Source organism: Nyctereutes procyonoides, unplaced genomic scaffold, assembly GCF_905146905.1.
Source record: "Nyctereutes procyonoides isolate TBG_1078 unplaced genomic scaffold, NYPRO_anot_genome, whole genome shotgun sequence".
Lineage (NCBI taxonomy): Eukaryota > Metazoa > Chordata > Mammalia > Carnivora > Canidae > Nyctereutes > Nyctereutes procyonoides.
The window spans coordinates 34,603,255-34,624,068 of NW_026575140.1; the positions used below are offsets into that span (position 1 = coordinate 34,603,255).

Genomic DNA, 20,814 nt, shown 5'->3' on the forward strand with positions numbered 1-20,814 from the left:
TTCCGGGGCCAGCCCCTTCCCCGCCCCTCGGGCCGTCGCTTCCGCCTCCGCCGACTCCTCAGCTCCGCCCCGACCCGCCCGAAACTGCCGCCTTCCCGCCCCTCCTCCGGGTCTGCGAACCCCCAGGGGAGCAAGAAGAACTAGATCCAGTCATCGCGAGTGTTAGAGCGACCCGTCCTCCTCTGATGCCTTCCCCTCGCGGGGCATCCTGGGGCATGTAGTTCTGCGCCGACGGACCGCACACGGTGGGGGCGGGAAAGTTGGTCCCGGAGAACTACAGTCGCCCCGGGGGCGCCCGACCCACTCCTTTGCAGTGCATTCTGGGGAATGTGGTTCGCTGAGGCTCCCGGGTGCTCTGAGGGCTGGCGGAGCCAGTTGGGAGAAACCCCCCGTCCGGCGAGGAAGCGTTTAGTTTAATTGTGACTTCCGCGGTGCAGGCTTGGGGCCTCGGAGGGTGAGCTCTGGAAGGGGCCAGCTGCTGGCAGGGCTGCTTGTCCCGGTGGGTCTCATGTCAGACCGCTGTTAGGTTCCCCTTCCTGGGCTCCTCGGAGTGCGGAGGGTGGAGGAAGATGGTGTTTCCCTTTGCCCAGGGATCCAGAGCACGGCAGTCGTGGGTAGGGTCCTCTGGTCACCGAACAGTTTCTGGAGATGGGTGCTTGTTGTGAGGACCCTGCTGAGATCTGGAGGTGGTGGTGGTTTGCTGGTTGCTAGGGGAACCTTTGGGCTTGTGATGATGGTGGGGTAGTTGTTAATATTGAGCTCCAGGGGACCCAGTGAAACTCTTAACCCTGCCTCAGCCTCACCGAAGTTGGAAGAGGCTTGAGAAGCCACGGGCTGAAAGGCCTGGCCCAGTATTGGAATCCCCTGCACGACGTGCACTTCTGGAAGCTGAGCACCTCCTCCCTTGAGCGGTTAGTCCAATCCTTGTGGACAGTTTCAGTTAGGAGGATAGTTCTTTCCCGGGACCGAAATGCTCTTTCCTGTCAGAACTCCACTCAGCAGTCCTCGTGATTCGGGAATGCTTCCAGAGTACGGTAGAAGCCCATCGTGTCACTTCGGGGCGCACACATCACAGTGGTTTGTTTGGATGACGCTTTAGCATCTTCCCTCTTTCTCCAGCAGAACGCGCTGCGAGCCGGTGAAGGTAGTTGGTGAGTCCGCTGGCAATGGATAAATTCGTCGTCCGCACGCCTAGAATCCAGAGTAGTCCTCAGAAGAAGGATCCTGCTGGAAAGATTTACAAGCAGGCCACTATTGAATCTCTGAAGGTGAGAGGGGATCTGGGACTAGAGAAAATGTGGAAAGGACTGTGGTAGCAAGGCAGTGCAGAGGAGTTCTACTAGGGAAGACCTATACATTCTTTCTGCTCTGTGCTTTCTTCCCAAAGTGTTCCTGACCATATCCCTGATTCGGTTCCTCCCTTACTCTATACAGACTTCTATTTATCAATCCCCACACGCATCTCTGTTACTCTTAATGATTATTTTGGCTGTATGCTGGCCGAGAGGACAAACCCCCTAAAATTATTAAATTTTTTTGCAAGATTTTTTTTTTTTTGTCTATTAGGTATGTTAAAGTACCAACTATGATTCTGTGTACTCTGTACAAACTCAGTAAAAAGCTGGGTAATGATAGTCCACTCTCATGGCCTTCACAGCTATAAGCTAAGTCTGGGAAATAGACTGTTTTCATAGACTCTTTGCAACCTCTGCATGTCCGATTTCTGTTAGCAAAGAAGAGGCAAGGATACAGGGCAGATGACAACGAACCAATGGACATGGGTACCCAATTAATGATAAACTAAGGATTATTTCGCTAAAACACACGCTTCTAATTAGTTCCCTTTGCCTTCTTAACCTTTTACATTTCTGGACTTTTCAGTTTCCTTTATGGGCTCCTCCTCCATTAGATCCCTAATATTTGTGTTCCCCAGAGCTTTGTCACATTTTATGCTTTTGGCCAGGGTAGCCTTATCTATCTTAAGGCTTCCCATGTTGATGACGGCCAAACTTGTACTTCCAGCCTAGATCTCTGGCAGCGAGAGTGGGATTTGGGGCTAGAGAAGATTTGCACAGGGCCATGATAGCAAGGTGGCATTCTGAGTATTTGACTTACATATTCAGTTGGACTGCTCTTCTAGATGTGCCACAGGCTTACCAGGCCCAGATTAGAAAGCAGTACAGGAGTATATAAACAGAAGCCCTGAGTTCTAGGATCCTCCTGTGCAACTGGGTGATCTTTAGCAAGTCATTTTCTTACCTGGGATCTCACTTTGTCCTCAGTTGTAAAATATGGGGGTTGAACTTTATCAATATTCTTTCTTTTTTTTTTAAATATCTTATTTATTTTTAAAAAAGATTTATTTATTTGAAAGAGAAGGTGAGAGACAGAGCGTGAATAGAGGGGTAGGGGCAGAGGAAGAGGGAAAAGCAGATTCCCTGTTGAGCAGGGAGCTGACAAGAGGCTAGATCCCAGGACCCCAGGATCATGACCTGAGCTGAAGGCAGCCACTCAGCTGCCTTCCAGGCGTCCCTTTTTTAAAAGGTTGTATTTATTTATTTGAGAGAGAGAGAGGGAAAGAGCACGAATGGGGGTGGAGGGGCAGAGGGAGAGGGAAAGCAGACTCCCTTGCTGAGCAGGGAGCCCACCTCGCCCTGGACCCTGGGATCCTGATCTGAGTTAAAGGCAGACGCTTAACCAACTGAGCCACCCAGGCACCCCTATTAGTATTTCTTCAGAGAAACATTGTTATCATTTGGGGCAAGGTAATTCTTTGTTATTTGGAACTGTTCTCTGAGTTACAGAACGTTTACCATCCCAGGCCTTCAGACACTAAATGCCAACGTACATCACATTGTGATAAACAAAAATGCCTTCACGTATTTCCAGGCAGCCCTTGGTTGAGATCTACTGAGTTCTAGATGGTTCTTAAAAATTTCTCCTGGTCTTAGAATTTTGTGCATAAGCAAAATTTTCAACTGTCTCAGTTTTGTCAGAGTATTATGGAGCTATATAGAACAGTGACTTGCAATGACAGATGGTGGTGGGCAGGATTGTGATATCAAACTGGAAGAAAAAGAGGAGGGTAGTAATTGAATTACTCATACACTCAAAAACAAACACCCAGATTCTAATATACCTCCACCTGCCACTTCTCTCCTCTGAGTCCCTGCTTATACCCAGTTGAGAGTCCCCGCATAAAGATGAGAATATTTTATGTGAAGATTATGGAATCAGAATAAGCAATAGGCATAGGGAGAATAACATTCTCCTTAAATACAGTAGATTTTTCTCCCAAACCTGTTCTTTATTCTTCTGTATTTATTTTTATTTTTTTACTTATTAATATAATTTTTTAAAAGAGAACACATGCGTGCATGCAGGGAGGGGCAGAGGGAGAGGAAGAAGAAGAGAGGGAATCTTAAGTAGGCTCCATGCGCAGTACAGAGATCATACCTGAAATCAAGAGTCGGACACTTAACCGACTGAGCCACCTACATGTTCCCTCCTGTAATTACTTTTAAATCTATATACCAAGTAACTGGGACTAGAAACAAACCATTCTTAACTGTTTTATCGCTTACATCCAATTTTCAATTTTGCCTCCTAAATATCCTCCTTGTCCTTACATCTCCCACTTTAAATTTTGAAATCTCTCATCTAGGGATCCCTGGGTGGCTCAGCGGTTGAGCGTCTGTCAGCGTGATCCCGGACTTCTGGGATCGCATCCCACATCGGGCTCCCTGTGAGGAGCCTGCTTGTCCCTCTGCCTATGTCTCTGCCTTCTCTGTGTCTCTCATGAATAAATAGATCTTTAAAAAAAAAAAAAATCTCTCATCTAGAGCAGTGCCACGGTCTGTTAACATGTCTTCCTGCCTTTGACATCCTCTCTCATTCTCCCTTCCACACTTAACCCAGAGAAATAAAAAAGAAAATCTCCTCAGGTCACTTCCCTGCCTAATCCTTCAGTGGTTTCTCATTACCTATCAATTGAAGACACTTCTTTACATGACACCCAAGGACCTCTGGGACTTGGTATCGGCTTGCCTCATCCCCTGCTGCTCTTCTTTTTTTTTTTTTTTAACAAGAGAACAAATCTAGGGGATCCCTGGGTGGCGCAGCGGTTTGGCGCCTGCCTTTGGCCCAGGGCGCGATCCTGGAGACCCGGGATCGAGTCCCATGTTGGGCTCCCGGTGCATGGAGCCTGCTTCTCCCTCTGCCTGTGTCTCTGCCTCTCTCTCTCTCTCTCTCTCTCTCTCTCTCTGTGTGTGTGTGTGACTATCATAAATAAATAAATAAAAATTTAAAAAAAGATTAAAAAAATTTAAAAAAAAAAGAGAACAAATCTGCACCTTTATTTATTTAGTTTTCAGTAAGTTTAAATGCTTGAGGGGTACAGCATCACGCGGATTCTGTGGCCAGTGGCTTTCGCAGGAAGGTTGCTTCGGAATTTGGCACAAATCATGCCGCTGTTTCCATGAGCATGAGTTACTTTTCCCCAGATTACTCTGGTTTTGTTTAGTTTGCCACCAGGAGTTACTGTGTTGTTCTTTGCTTTGTACACATAAGCACATCGCTTGCCGAGATAGAATTCTGTTTCATCTCGAGCATAAACACCTTCGATCTTAAGTAGAGCTGTATGCTCCCTCTGGTTCCGGAGACCCTGTTTATAGCCAGCAAAAATGGCCTTGGACCAAAGCCTTCCAGACATAGTCGTCGCTTTAGGAGTCCTGTTCCCAGCAGGCCGCACTCAATTGGCACCCAAAGTTCAGGAACAGGAGCACTCCTCACCTCCAGAAGCTCCAAGATGGCCACTCTTCTTGTTTACATTCTGTCCCACTCACAATTTCCCAGAGATGGTGTGCTGTTTCATGCCTCTGTACCTTTGCATATGCTGTTCTCTTCGCCTGGAATGACCTTACTCTTTCTTGTCTTGGAGGCAATATAGTGTGGTGATTAAAACATAGACTCTGGAGCCAAACTGCCTATGTTTAAATCCAGCCATGCCACTTATTATTTGTGTGACCTTGGGTAAGTTATTTAACGTCTCTGTGTCTTTATCTATAAAATGGAATTAATGATAATATCTATTTTAATTTTTTTTAAATTTTTATTTACTTATGATAGTCACAGAGAGAGAGAGAGGCAGAGACACAGGCAGAGGGAGAAGCAGGCTCCATGCACCGGGAACCCGATGTGGGATTCGATTCCAGGTCTCCAGGATCGCGCCCTAGGCCAAATGCAGGCGCCAAACCGCTGCGCCACCCAGGGATCCCTAATATCTATTTTATAACTTAGTTATGAAGTTTGAGTGAGTTAATATATGTAAAGTGCTTGGGACAGAACCTGGCACATACTAAGTAATGTGCAAGTGTTTGCTGTTATCATAAATTCATGACTTACTATTTGTCCCCCATGACCTAGTTAGAGAGTCTTCTCTACTGTGAGGCCTTTCCTGATCATCCTTCTGTCCCCCAGACAGAAAGTCAATCTAATCACTCCCTTCTCTAAGCCATCCCTGTATCTTAAACATGCCCCTGTCATTGCCCTTATTTGTGCTATATTGTGTTTTTTTTAAATGCTGTACCCTACTACACTCTGAGATTCTTGAAAGACTTGTGTCTTACTGATTCTTGTGTCCCTAGTACTTGGCACAGGGTTTGGTACATAGAGGATCACAGTGCATTTTTCTGAATGACCAAATGAACTAAAACTCTGAAAGCGTTGGCATGGCATAGGAGACCCTTCCTGTTCTGCCCCCGTAAACCTCATCCCTTATCGTTCCCTTTTCTAGGAATGCATTAAGTCTCCAGGGATTTGACTTGATGCTGGTCCCTTTTCCTGGAAAACCTTTTTCTTTTTACAGAGACTCCTCATTTGTGAACCCACTCAAGTGTGACTTTCCCTGTGAATCCTAGATTATAAATTTCATGAGTGCAGGGACCTTGGGAATTTTATTTACTTCTGTATCCTTGGACCTATCAGTGCTTGGCACATATTAAGTGGTCAATACATATTTGTTAAATAAATGAATGTTGAAGTGCTTTCTAGGTCCTTTGGGGGGAACTAATCCTTCCCTCTTCAATACTGTCTGAGTACTTGGTTCAAATATCTCTCATAGCACTTGCCTTACTGTATTGTAATTATTAGATTACCTGTACTTTGCCCCAGTCTACCATAAACTCCTGAGGACTGGGACCACAGTATCTTAGGTTCTGATTCTGCTCCAAGACCTAAGGCAGTGCCTGCTACATTGTAGGTAAAAATTTATTGAATAAACAATAATCATTCTTATTTGGGGATGTACTTTCAGGGTCTGGATAGTAAACTATTTAACAAATATTATTGCAAAACAACTTTATGCCCAGCACTATGCTAGATACTCCAGGGAACATAAAAGAAATTTAAGATGAAAGTATGAGTCCTCATGGGACTTCGTATTAGGGGATAATATTATAAGAAATTAAGAAGTAACGATAGAAAATCATATGTGGTCCATTACAGAATTGTTGTTTAGTTGGTAAGGGTTAAGAGTTCAAAGGAAAAGCTCAGTGTCTTTTTTAGTGCTCAGAACACCTTTAAGGGTTGAAAAGATTTGCCTAGGTAGAGGGGAGTAGTGACCTATACCCACTCAATAAGTGGTGCTTGCTGTTCTCTTTCCTTGTGCATGCATATGTGCTTACTTTATCCGTACACAGTGACAAAAACAAGTTGAGTTAAATTTGAACTCTAGAAAGTTAGATCTACCAAGTAACTTAGTCCCACATACCAGCATCACATTTAAATACCAAGAATCTGTTGAATGTTCAAGCCTCAGTTTCTCCTTAGTAACATCAGAAATAAGTATATCTAACGTGCAGGGTTATTATGAGAGCTAAATAGATAAGTGCATATTGAAAGAGCTAAGCATTGTGCCTGGCATGTAGTAAAACTGATCAATAATTTCCTCTTTTTGTGTGTGGAAAAGGAGAGGCTTGTGTAGTAAAACTAGAGCCGGGACTGGTGATGATGAGAGCGATAGTAATAATTATTGCCAGTGTTTACTGATCCCATTTCTATGGGCCAGGAATTGTGCTAAGTGCTTTATATATATTAACCCTTTAAATTCTAGTAACAGCTCTGTGAAATGGATGCTTTTATCATTTGTATTTTACAGATGAAGAATCTAAGGCACAGAGATTAAATAGCTTGCCCACTGTCATGCAGCCTTAAATGGCAGAGCTGGAATTTGAACTAGACAGTTTGGTTCTACTGTCTGCCCCCTATAGGGTGAACTAAGAAAGTGGAGGTTTCTGAATGTCAAGGAGAGAAGGTATAAAAATCTTGGAACATTAGGAACATTGTACTTCTGTTATTGATGTATTACAAGTAATTTTGCCATAGTCTTACCACATTCAATAAAGGTGATACCCAGTAGAGTTTGTGTAGTACACATTTGAATGGTAAAGGTTAATTTGGTTAATTTCTTCTTACTCCCTTAAAGGAAAATGATTTCTTCTGTTGGTTGCAATAGGAGTTTTATTATTATTATTATTATTATTATTATATTATTATTATTAAAAGGTTCAAGGATATACTAACTCTTTTAGGTTCAGCACTTTAGAATGCTCTGTAAACCTTTGCTCCTTTTGTAGGATTGAGCAGCCAATAGATTGTCCTCTGCCCTGCCTAGTGGGATGGTTTCCATCTTATCGCTTATGAGTGAATCATTTTCCCTAATTGGTTTTGTCAAACTTGATGTTTCAGCCATCCACAACTGTAAGACAGACGGTGTAAGAGACAGCTCATATTCTTTCTAGTGATAACCTTTCCACAACGTGTAGCTTCCCCTTTCATACCTTGTGTCCACTTCCCTTGTGCCTCTAAATATATCAGATAACAACTTGAAATACCTGTTTTGGGGGATGCCTGGGTGGCTCAGCGGTTAGAGCCTGTCTTTGGCCCGGGGCATGACCCTGGAGACCCAGGGTCAAGTCCCCACATTAGGCTCCCTGCATGGAGCCTGCTTTTCCCTCTGCCCATGTCTCTGCCTCTCTCTCTCTCTCTCTCTCTCTCTCTCTCTCTTTCTCTCTGTGTGTGTGTATGTGTGTCTGTCATGAATAAATAAAATCTTAAAAAAAGAAATACTTGTTTTGGGACCCATATTTGGACAGAAATAAGGAAACATTCTTAGGTATATATGGAATTCTTTTGTTCTGAAATTGACTGCAGATTTTTGTATTTCTGACCTAAAATTTCATATCTTTTTTTTTTTAAAGAGCCAATCAACTTTTAATTAGTAGCATTAACATGACAACATGCTTGTTTTGCTGAAACTGAATTGCCCAGATTAGTTTTATTTTTTTATTTATGACAGTCACACAGAGAGAGAGAGAGAGAGACATAGGCAGAGGGAGAAACAAGCCCCATGCACCGGGAGCCCGACGTGGGATTCGATCCCGAGTCTCCAGGATCGCGCCCCGGGCCAAAGGCAGGCGCCAAACCGCTGCGCCACCCAGGGATCCCTAAAATTTCATATCTTAAAACTATACTGGACTTTAGTCTTTGCAATAGAGATGACTTTGTTCAATTATACCTACTGTGCACAGAGGATAGAGAGACAAATAAATTGTTCCAACCCTCAAATTACTCACAGATGGGAAGACAGCCTTATAAATAAGTATGTACATAAATTGCTGATACTGTGATAAAAATGTGTCCACAAAAAAAAAAAATGTGTCCATATTACAAAGGACCAAAAGGGAGTGTGATCAGATTTGGTAGGAAAGAGTTAAGAAAGGCCTCATAGAAGAGGAGATGCTTGAAAAGAGTCTTAAAATATAAATAGGTGTTTATCATATGGTTGAGCAAAAAGAGCATTCCAGGCAGAGGGTGTGAAACACTGCAGTTCATTTAGGCAGCTTCATACCTGGAGCAAATTATGAGGCTGAAAAAGATGTCAGGAGCCAAGTCATGTAAGGCCTTTTATGCCAGGTTAAATAAAGAGTTTGGGCTTCTATAGTTCCATGCACTGGAATGGTCTGATGTGGAATCCCTAACCTCATTCCACCCCTGTAGAAATGCTGGATAAAAAGTCTCTAATACAGAGCTGAACTTGAAAGCAAGAAAGAGAAATCCTCAGATGCCAGGAAGACAGAGGAAATTCAAACCCTGAGCTTGAAGTGGGAGCTGAAGCTAAGCAGTTTTATGAAACTATAATGTTTGGGGTGTGAGGCTTTAGGACCAGTATGGGAACTGCAGATAAGGCCTCAGGCTAATAATTCTCACGTGATGCTGGGAGCCAAAACAGGTCTACCATGTTTGTGAAAATGAACTAGAAAAATTCCATCCACTAGTCCAAGGAAATAGCATGAAGACTCTGATCTTCTCAGGGGTTTTGGATGGAAAAAGAATTGACTACAATAAATTAGAACCCAACACTTATTACTATGCATAGTTTTAAATTTACATTCTTGGCAAAACTGAAAATATTAGCATAAAAATTGGTATAGACCAGAGAAATCCAGAGGCTTTGGCCAAGGCAAATGTGAAATTACCCCGTTAAAACATCTCACGATCTAGGGCACCAGACTCCCATAGAAAATAGTCTCCATTAAAGATGAACTTATGGCCAAAATTACAAACTCTCCAAGAAAGTTAATTTCCTAGAGAGAGATGAACAAACAGATAAATAATAGCATTTCTACCCCCAAGAAATGATGAAAATAGTACAACCTCAAAGAGATCTTTTTGTGAATTTTCACAGAGATAAAGAAGAAATTAGAAATTATAAGAAAGAACAGGATAGTATGAAAAGAAAATGGGCAGATTTTGAGGAAAACATTAAGTCATTCAATGAAAAAACTATTTGTTGATGCAGAAACACATTGCACAGGTTAAAAGAAGACTATAGCTACAGAGAGAAATGGAGGATTGGAAGCTTGATGTGAGGAAATAACTTAGAATGCATCACAGAAAAATAGAGAAAAATATGAAAGAACAGTTAAGGTACACAAAGGACAGACAAGTTGTTTATATTTCTGATAGGGTTCTACAATGGAGGCTTATGAGGAGGATCCTGATACAGATTTCACTGAGCATACATCTTAACAATTGTAAGGGGGAACACTAAAATGATAGCAATAGAATGTATAATTTCCAAACCATAAAGAAAAACTAGATCAAAGAAAACTTAAACTGTTAAAATCAAAGATAGAAAAAAAAAAAGCAAAAAGGAAGTGTATCCAGTTATATCAGTAATCATAATAAATTACAAATGGATTAGCCATGCCTGTTAAAAGATAGAGATTCTCAGATTGGATGGGGATGAAAGCAAAATAAAGCCACCATAGTTTATTTAAAGCATAATGACCCAGAAAAGTTAAAAGTCAAGGGATGGAAGACAATATTGAATACATCATAGGCAGGAAATCATCCAAGCAGTGTTTATAATAGAAAAAATATTGAGTGGGGGGACTCTAAATATCCATTAGGGGAATAAATTTTAAGATTCTAAGACATTTGTATATAAAAATAATGGAATACTATTCATTACTATTAAATGGGTCAACTGGATTTATGTATATCAGTATGAATGAATGAAGAAAATATAAGGAGTGAAAAAAGCCTTTTGCAGAATATTATATTTACACTTTACACCTTCCTGTTGAAAATATCCCCTCACCTGGTTTCATTTATTTTGCATTATTTGATACTAATAATACTGCTTTATACTGTAGCAGATCATAACAAAGGACTTGTCTCATTTTTGACTAAAGCACCTAAAGGCCGAGAACAAAGCAGAGTGTTCCCAAATGAGATTCTAGACTATGCAGAACTTGCGAAAGCAGTACCTGAAAACAAATTTTGGAATCCTGAACCCATCACCTTCCCTAGACTATAAAGAAGGTTGAAGTTAAAGGAAGAAAAGAGAAAAAAAATAAAGGAAGAGGGGAAAGAGAGTTCCTTTGGATAAAGTGGGAGGGCTTGTGGTATTTTTACTTGGGGAACTTAACCTCTGTTCCTGGAGCTGGTGAACACAACAGAGAGCAGACCTGTGCCTGGGAAAGTCTAACGACAGAGAGAGTGGCTGCATGGAAAAGCTGTTAACCCTTAGAATTCTTCAGGGCAAAGATGTAGGCACAGCAGAAAAAAAAATGCTGGCTGGCCTAGAGTAGAATTAAAGGAGTTAGGTTTACAAGGATCCTTGGAAGGACAGTGGCACCCCTACAGGGAGTGTGTGAAGTGGTTTGCCAAAAACTGGGGACCTGTAAGTGGCTGGCTGGAAGAGGCATTGCCAGCATTACCAGAACTGCAGGTAAGGGAGGTCTCAACAGTGGGAGTTCTCCAAGGAACTACAGACCCTTCTCGTATGAGAGAGTCAGCCTTACATATCTGTCAGTCTAGAGAGCACACAAAAACCTGATTAGTATGATTAGTATAGTATCACAAAAGAAGGGAAGGCTTTTCCTGTCCCTTCTCCTTTTCCCAGCTTCAAACTTGGAAGGGTCAGAGGTCAAAACAAACAAGCAAGGGAGGAAAGGAAGCAGGGATGGGGAGAGATCTCCCACCGACATCTCCTACCAGGGAAGGGAATTGAGACTTTTTTTTTTAGTTGGTTTGTATTGAACTATGACCTGCATATAGAAAAGCGGACAAATAATGAGTGTACATCTTGATAGATTTTCACAAAGCGAACATACCTGTGTCACCACTATCCAGTTCCAGAAACAGAACATTACCAGAATCCCAGAAGCCCTCTGCCCCTCTTCCTTTCCCTAACTGGCTGACCTCCCCTAGGGTAGTAACCATGGAAGATAAGATTTTTTTAAATTATAAATTAATTTATAAAGGTAATTATAAAAGTACCTTTGTCATTTAGTCTTTCAGTTTAATTTTCTTAAATTCTTAGTTGAAATAATTTTGGAACTACAGAATGGTTGCAAGAGTACAAACAACTTCCCAATTCCCTTCACCCAGATTCCTTAATTGTTTATATTTTACCCTTAATGCAAAGATGCATATCAACTTTAAGGTGGTGATTTCTTTTAGATACAAGAGAGGAATGAGTTTAGTGAAGGATGCCAGGAGACAAACTTTAGAATGTTCCGTTACTCTATTATGCAAAATGTTAACTTTTTTCCTATTATAAACAGTTACTCTGTACCTTTTTATGTGTTTGAAGTTTTTAAAATTTTTTCAAACAAAGTTTGAATTTTTATCATCCAGGAAGTGGAGAGTTGTTGAAGTGTGCTTTTTATTGTTGAAATAAATATGCCTTACGACTTCTTTGCTCTCCGTCCTTGCCTCTAAATTAAGACACTTAAGTGAGCTATAGGGTTGATTCACCTTAGTATCGTTTTTCTTTTCTTCCCATCCTTATTGCCTCTCTCTGCTAAGTGCCCAGCGGTGTCTGACATGGTTAGATTAAAACTTGCACTTTTCCTAATAGATGTAACTCTCTTCCTGATTTGCAGTAAGCGGGACCTGCTTTTAAGCAATTACCCATCATTTGGGGCCATCATACACACTGTGCTTTGGTTCAGGTCATAATCAATAATTCATATGTCAGTAGGAGCCCCATTAGCTCAGGTGAAGGCAGATGTTTTTCTAATGAAAATGTTCCATTTTCCAAATGACTTTTCTTTTTCCCAGAGAGTTGTGGTTATAGAAGACATAAAAAGATGGAAAACTATGTTGGAGCTTCCTGATCAGACCAAACAGAATCTAGTTGAAGCTTTACAAGAATTAAAGAAGAAAATACCCTCCAGGGAAGTGTTAAAATCAACAAGGATAGGTATGTTCCTTTTGAGTTTTATGGAAAGGGCTTATATCTTTGTCTCTTTCCTTCTTCTTTCCTCCTTCCCTCAAATATGAAGTTACTTATCATATCAGTGCTTTTCAAACTATAGTGAAGGACCATTGCTTAAAAAATTATCTGTTGGTTGCAGACCAGTACTTTTAAAATATGTAATAAAAATTGCCAAAAAAATAAACCATACAAAATACAGTCCCCACCTTTTTTATTATTAGATTCAACAGATAGAAAATTGCTCTGTCAAATTGCTATTCAAGTTTCTAAATGTTTGCTTCAGTTTTTGTGCTTAACTCATGGACTGGTAACCAGCAGTGCTCTAAGGATAACTAAACTTTTGAGAGTGTTTGATGTTGGGTGTACAGAAATGTGTGACATGTGGTTTGTGACCACAAGGAACTTAGGGTTTGGTGGGAGAAACAAGCAGGTGAACAATCTGAACAAAAACATATAAATAGCATCCTGGCTATCATTCTGATCTGTGCAAAGTACACGCTAGCACAAAGGACAGAGCAGTCACTTACATCTGGGGAATTCAGAAAAGGCCTCATAGAAGAAATGGCATTTCAGCTGCATCTTGATGTTAAATCGTGGCTTTTCTGTCCTGAGTGGAAATAACTTGCAGAGTGTGGTTTGTGAAAACAAGATGAGAGCAACATTTGCCGCTACATCATTTATTATAACATCAAGATATTTAAAAGGTAAGTCAAGGACTATGTTGAATTGCCATTTTAGTACAGTACACAACTGTGCATAATATGCAAGGGAGGGCCAACATGTGTTCCTCAAGCTGCTCCCAACTCCCTAGGGAGTCCAAGGTGGTCATTCACAGCTGCTGTTCTTGCCCTTGCCAGTGCTACCATTGCCTTCTCTGCCTCCCCCTGACCTCTTGTTCATGAGAAGCAAAAGAGAGAGTAGCTTCAGACTGGCGCTAACAGCTGGCAAGAGCTATGTGAAATCCCCCAGAGGGTCCCCCAAGAGTCTTGAGAGTTGCACCCCTGTAACATAAACCAGAATCCGAGAAAATGAGATGCTTAAAGAACATAAAACCCTATCATTATAGCCAAGGAGATTTTCCCATCTGCTGCTGGATTTTCTCTTTATAGGTTGTGGTCACTAGAGGGCAATAATACCATTCATATGAGCTGATAAGATATCTCCACCAGTAGAGGGTACTAGTGATTAATATTTTATGACGTATATATGTACATATGTGTATGTTCATATTTAGGCACACATCACAAATACCATTTCTGATCAAATCTTAAATATCAATGGAATAGGCTGGGATTGTCCTATAAATACAGAACACATGATCATTTTAAAAACTATATTTCTATATTTCTACTTGTGGGGTGCCTGGCTGGCTCAGTTAGTAGAGCATGCGATTCTTGATCTTACGGTTGTTGAGTTCAAGCCCCACGTTGGGCATAGAGATTACTTTAAAAAAAATTATTTCCAAAAATAAAAATAAAAACATTATTTCCATTTGTCCTTTGAGTACAGTTGTGAGTGTGCTTTTAAGAATGGGTGTGTCTGTCTAGTGTTCATGGATTTCAATTCAGGGATCATAATGAAACTATAACAAGGGGGCCTGACTTAGGAGGAGTTGGAAAGCATCCAGCTTTTGAGTCCTGACCCTACCCCAAGCCTTCCCTAAACCAGAGACTGTATGGAATATAGGGGTTTCTTGGTTCCTTTGTAGTTACTTTAGTTGCTAGGCTGAAGATTCATTTGGATCATTGCCTGAGAAAGTTTACATTCTTCCACCTTTATCCTTCTGCCTGCCCCTACCCTGTGGGTTATAAGGAACAAATATTGACTGACTACTTTCTTTGTGCTAGGAACTGTGTTAGCATGATAATGAAGGAGATAGATATTAGCCCCACCTTTTTGGATCCTGCAGTCTAATGGAAGGACAGACAGTCTAACAAGACTTTATCATACCGTGTGATGAGTGCTGAGGATGAGTACAAGCTAGCCAATGGAGCATACCTGTTGGAAGTAGAGAAGGTGTTGAAGAACATGTTAGGCAGTGGGTGACATCATGTGAGCTGTACAGAGTGCTGGAGGTGGGGGTAGAACATGATGCATTCCAGAAACTAAAAGTTTGGTGTGTTTGAAATGTAGTAAGTTGGAAAGAGTGTGGCAAGAAGTGAAACTAGAGAGATGGACCAGATGGACCAGATGGAGAAGGCTCTTTGTAAGCCTGTTTGGTCTTAGTGTGTGTATTAGTTATCTATCTTTGGGTAAAAATTACCCCCAAATTTAGCAGCTTAAGTACTTGTTATCTCACATAGTTTTTCTGAGGGTCAGGAATCTGGAAGCTGCTTATTTGGGTGATTCTAGCTCAGGATCTCTTAAGAGGTTACAGTCAAGCTGTTGGCTGGGGCTGTAGTCATCTGAAAGTTTCAACAGGGCTTGAGCATCTCAAAATGGCTCACTCCCAGGACTACTGGTAGGAGGCCTCAGTTCCTCATCACCTGGGCCTCTCCTTATGGCTGCTCATGACATGGCAAGTGATCCAAGAGAGAAAAGCCAAGATGGATGCCACAGTGTCTTTCATAGCCTAATCCTGGAAGTGGCATGCTCATAGAAGAAATGACATATCTGTTGTATTCTATTGGTTACATGGACCAACCCAGGTACAATCTGGGGGCCAACTGAATACAAGTTATGAATATCAAGAGGTAAGGATCATTGGAGGCTATTAGTAGACCAACTACCACAGCATATATTTCTTAAATATTTTACTTCTTGGATCCGTGGATTTATGATCATTTGTAGAAATTTTATAGCCATCATCTCATCAGAAGTGCCTCTTTTTCATTCTCGGTGTTCCTTCCTTTTAGGATTCTACAGTTAGAAGTATGTTAGACCTTTTATTTTCCAAATGGCTTAGCTTGTCAGTCATCATCCTATTTCCTTATCTCACAGAATTCCAGGAAATTTCTTCAGATATATGTCTTCAAAGTCATTAATTCTCTCTTTAGCTTACTCTAATCTGCTACTTAACTCATTCATGGAGTTCTTTGTTTCAAAGCCATTTTACATTTTTACAAGATTTTCCCCCCAAATCTGTCTCTTTTCAATATTATTTGTACATCTGTGTCATTATGCCTTTTATTTCTTTATTTTTTTAAAAGATTGACTTATTTTACTAGGGAGAGAGAGAGAGAGAGAAAGCCTGTATGTGCAAGCAGGAGGGCGCAGAGGGAGAGGGAGAAAGGGGTCCTCAAGCAGACTCTCTGCTGAGTTTGGAACCCAGTGGGGGGCTTGATCCCAGGACCTTGAGGTCATGACCTGGGCTGAAGTCAGACACTTAACCCATTGAACCAGAGGTGCCCCTCTGCCTATTATTTCTTTAGACATTAATGTATGGTTCTTCTGTATTCTTCATCTAACTATTCTAGTACTTGTGGCCCTTGAGAGTTTAAATATTTGTTTCTTCTGACTCTCATGGTGCTTGCTTTTCCATTTTTTAAAGATTTTATTTATTTATTCATGAGAGACACAGAGAGAGGCAGAGGGAGAAGCAGGCTCCCCCCAGGGAGCCCGATGCAGGACTGGATCCAAGGATCCCAGGATTGCAACCTGAGCTAAAGACAGACACCAACCAATGAGCCACCCAGGTGCCCAGTGCTTGCCTTTCCATGTGCTTGTTGATTTTTAATTGGGGGCTCACTTTTTTTCTTTTAATCCATGGGAATTCCATGGGATTAGGTTGGAGCTTCCCTCTAGAGGGGATTTATTTTTTTTTTTTTTTTTTTTTTTTTTAGTTTCTGCTAGTAGTCAAGGGCCACTTCTGACCTTGAGTACTTTAGCATACATTGCAAGGATCCCAGCTCAGTATCAGAGTCCCATGATTAGCTCTCCCAGTTCACCACTGGCTCAAAGTTAAGTTTTTGAGCAGCATTTCTGTTAACATCACCCCGCAGGATAACCCTACTCCTTTAGCTTCTGCTTACGTTTTTGGAGGAGGGAATGAGGTGACTTTTATCCAGAATCTAGTTTATTGCGGTGCAAGGCTAGCTTTAGTCCACCAGAGAGCCTGAGAGCTTAAGGATAGTAAGTGGTTGTTATAGAAGGGTTTTGAATGGAGGAGTGACATATTCAGATTTGTGTTTTAGAAAAATCTGTCTACCATGTGGGAAAAGTGTTGGAAAGAAGCAAACATAGAGACAGGAAGCCTAGTTAAGAAGCAGTTAAAACATCTAGGTGAGGGACGCCTGGGTGACGCAGTGGTTGAGCGTCTGCCTTTGGTTCAGGGGCGTGATCATGGAGTCCCAGGACTGGGTCCCGCATCGGGCTCCCTGCATGGAGCCTGTTTCTCCCTCTGCCTATGTCTCTGCCTCTCTCTCTGTGGGTCTCTCATGAGTAAATAAATAATATCTTTAAAAATATATATGTATGTGTTTAAAAAAAAGGTAAGAAATGAGAGTGGTCTAGATGGGATAGCCATTATAGGGATGGAGCAGTGTGCTTGGAATCAAGAGATATAAATGAAATAAAATCCAAAGGACATAGACATTGATTGTATGTTGGGAATGAAGATAAAGAAATGAAGGTTGAGGCCCAGATTCCTAATATGGACAAATTGGTGGATGGCAGTACCACTTACTACCATAGAGGTGGGGGAAATAAGTTCAATTTTAGACCTACTGTATTTGACATACTGTGGACATCCAAGAGGAAATGTCCAAGACATTGGATGTACAAGGCTGAAGCTAAGGAGAGACCCTAGATATATATATATATATATTTGAGAGTCATCATCAGCATATAGTTAGAAATTGAGGCAGTAGAAATAGGTAAGCTTGCACAGAGAGAATAGCTAAGAGCAAAGCCCAAAGTCCTGAAGCACACCAATACTTAAGAGACTTGTAGAAGGAAACTGAGAAGGTGTGACCAGAAAAACAGAAAGGAAACAGGAGGGAATGCTGTCATACAGTGGGAGGAGCAGGGTACTGGGGGGGGGGGGTGGCGCTGGGAGGGGGGTGGTGCAGGGTGCAGAGGTCAGTATGTCCATTGTTGTCAAAGGGCCAAATAAGTGATATCTGGAGATTGCATGTTAGATTTTGCAAAGTAAGGTCATCAACAATTTTGGTAAGGACAGTTTCAAAAGCACGATTAGGAGCAGAAGCTTGAAGAGGGAGGAGGAGGTAAGGAAATGACACTGTGACAGTAGACAGCTCTTTCAAAAAGTTTTGTGTTGAAAGAAAAGAGAGGCAGCAGTATCAGAAAGGGAATGTGGGATGGAAGAAAGTGCTGAGTTTTGGAACAGGAGAGATGCTAACCTGCTGAGTGACAGGCTCACAGAGTTACCTTGTCTGGGAGAATGGACCCGCCTCAGCAAAGCCTGACTGTGGAGGTGAGAGGGAATGAAGACGCCAACGTGCCTTTCCGCTGTGTTGCCCTCTCCTCTGGCTCATTCTGTCTGCCTTCAGACCCTTTAATTGTCTGTTGCCTCTTCCAGGCACCTGGTTCTCTTTTCTAGCCACTTTCCTTTAAAAATGATTGATACAACCGCCTGTTCTGCCCCTCCCACTCCTTTAAACCTTTCTGTCCTGGCTTCTCCCACCCCTCTATTCTTCCCTCACAGGACACAGTGATTTCTTTCTATCCAAATCCAATAGTCTCATCTCATTTCTCATCTTCCCGGAACGATGAACTTGAGACCATTGATTGCTTACTTTTGTTGACATAAATGACACTAAATTTGTTCCCTATTCTGTGTCTATTTTTTATATGTTACTTTTTTTATATGTTTATTTCTTTCATATCCCTTATCTGAGTTTATAATTATGCACGTACTTCTTTGTTTTTTATTTGCCAACTAGCAACTCTATGCCTACAGGACATTGCTCTTTATTCACCAGTACATTTCAGGCATTAGCATGGCTTGTAGCCGCTCAGGATATATTCATCAAATTAGGGATCCCTGGGTGGCTCAACAGTTTAGCGCCTGCCTTCAGGCCAGGGGTGATCCTGGAGACCTGGGATCGAGTCCCATGTCGGGCTTCCTGCATGGAGCCTGCTTCCCTCTGCCTGTGTCTCTGCCTCTCTCTCTCTCTCTCTCTCTCTCTCTCTTCTCTCTCTCTGTCTCTCATGAATAAATAATTTTTTTTTTAGCATTTCTTTTTTCTTTTAATTTTTTTTTTTATTTATGATAGTCACAGAGAGAGAGAGAGAGAGGCAGAGACATAGGCAGAGGGAGAAGCAGGCTCCATGCACCGGGAGCCCGATGTGGGATTCGATCCCGGGTCTCCAGGATCACGCCCTGGGCCAAAGGCAGGTGCCAAACCGCTGTGCCACCCAGGGATCCCTAAAAAAATATTTTTTTTAAAAGGATATATTCTTCAAATCAGTGAAAATGACAAGGGCAAAGAAGATTTTCTCCATGGTTCTTTCTAGTTTTATATATCCTGTTTCTTGCCTTTCTCTGTTTCTTCATCCTTGTCCCCTTCCCCTACTGTTCCATAAATCAGCTGCTTTAGAGTTTTTAACCAGAGTTGTCCAGTTTAACTGAGGTGACTTAATTCAGGTGACTCTTGGATATGCATCTCCTGTTCTCATTAATTTTTGGAACTTAGACTTTTAGAAATGTTCTGATTTGTAGTCCTGCAACTTTCCTAAAATCTTACTAATTTATTAGATAAAAATAGCATCTCGTTTTCATTTGTTGCATAAAATGAATTGGTTTTTGTGTTTATCAGTACTTTGTCTTTTTTGTGTGAATTGTTTGTATCATTTGTCCAGTTACACTTGAGAGCTTATCATTTTTGTTATCTCTTTCTGAATTCTGTAAAGTCAGTGTCATAACACTTTTAAATCCGTTTAGCTACTTCAGTTTATAAACAAGGAAACTCAGGTTCAGAGAGATGAAGTGACTTATCTAGGGCCACTTAGTGAGGTTAGCACCAGAAATGTAATGAGAGCCCAGGTCTCTTGAGACAGAGCTGTTTCCTGGTTAGCAGACAGACTGCCATTGTGCCCTGGACCCCAGCCATATGTCCCTTTATTTTATCAGAGCATTTCTCTGGGTTCTGCCATCTGCTCAAACTCACCTTTTTAAGTCAGAATTTAGTGCCTTTTCTTATGTACCCCAGATGGGAGTTTTCTCCTGGTATTCGCATTTTAGTCAATATCCCTAGGATTTTGGTCTGACATAAACTCTTTAGGTAGAAATGTCCAGCAGGCAGTAGGCGCTGAGGGACAGAAGTGCAGATGAGAGATTTAAGACTAACAGTATATATTTGGAAGTCATCACCCAGAAGCATATGCTTACAATCACCTAAGTGGATGAATTCTCTGAGTAAAAGGAAAACAAAAGGCTGGAGAATTGAACCTGAGAGGATGTCTGTGGTGGGGAAGTGGGAGGAAGAAGAGGAGCTGGTGAAGAGATAAGTGTAATTAAAGAGGGAGAGGGTCAGGGCAGTACAAAGACATGCAGGCCCAGGAGAAGAGTGTTTTAAGAGGCAAGAGAAATGCGTGGCCTCACTGTTCTCACATGGTCTGGGAAGTCAAGGGCTAGCTAGGCCAAAGCCTTCAGACCTGGTACTGAATAAAGGGGATCTGTGACTGGATATCTTTATTATAGAGGAAATAAGTGGGCAAGGGGTATAGGTAAGTGTCTGGTAAGGCAGTGGAGTCAGGCCTTGCCCTCTTAACCTAGTGAGCATGCTCTCCGTTTGCAGTGCTGTGCATATGAATATTCTGGGGGAAGTGTTATATCTGTCCTGTTGATCTGATTTCAGAGATGTCTTGGTTTCTTTTATGGTTGGTTAACAACAGCAAAAACCCCTGTACTCACAAAATACTTTCCCATCTATGATTTCATTTGATTAGACAACAGTTGTGTGAGGGAAATGTTATGATTGTCTCCATTTTACAAGGGGAAACTGAGGCTTAGTGAGTTTGAAGTAATTGGCCGTCCATCAGAAAACCAAGTAAGTGAAAAAGCTATAATATACTTGCACCATGTCATGTCACCTCTTGAAACCTAAAGTGCCTTTGTCCAT

The 20,814-nt window shown here is 41.6% G+C and overlaps 2 protein-coding genes across 6 annotated transcripts in view; one reads left to right on the forward strand and one right to left on the reverse strand.

Annotated features, from left to right (window-relative positions):
- Positions 1 to 133: 133 nt before the first annotated feature.
- The window catches only part of TCEANC2 (transcription elongation factor A N-terminal and central domain containing 2), a 37,044-nt gene continuing 16,363 nt past the window's right edge, over positions 134 to 20,814 (forward strand). Inside the window, exons 1-3 of one of the 5 annotated variants that reach the window (XM_055307137.1) lie at positions 134 to 499; positions 1,120 to 1,268; positions 12,634 to 12,775. In XM_055307137.1, coding sequence (XP_055163112.1) covers positions 1,167 to 1,268; positions 12,634 to 12,775 — 244 coding nt within the window. In that variant the 5' untranslated portion in view covers positions 134 to 499; positions 1,120 to 1,166. Of the gene's footprint in view, positions 500 to 525; positions 615 to 1,119; positions 1,269 to 12,633; positions 12,776 to 20,814 lie in introns of those variants that run through there. The other 4 variants (XM_055307135.1, XM_055307136.1, XM_055307134.1 and 1 more) reach the window with 4 other exon arrangements.
- Positions 4,379 to 4,768, reverse strand: LOC129497899 (60S ribosomal protein L35a-like). Its single transcript, XM_055307139.1, has one exon. The coding sequence runs from the start codon at positions 4,709 to 4,711 to the stop codon at positions 4,379 to 4,381; it is 333 nt and encodes a 110-aa protein (XP_055163114.1). The 5' UTR covers positions 4,712 to 4,768.

Coding starts and splice junctions, on each gene's coding strand:
- LOC129497899 (XM_055307139.1), bottom strand. CDS start 4,711: ATGTCTGGAAGGCTTTGGTCCAAGGCCATTTTTGCTGGCTATAAACAG.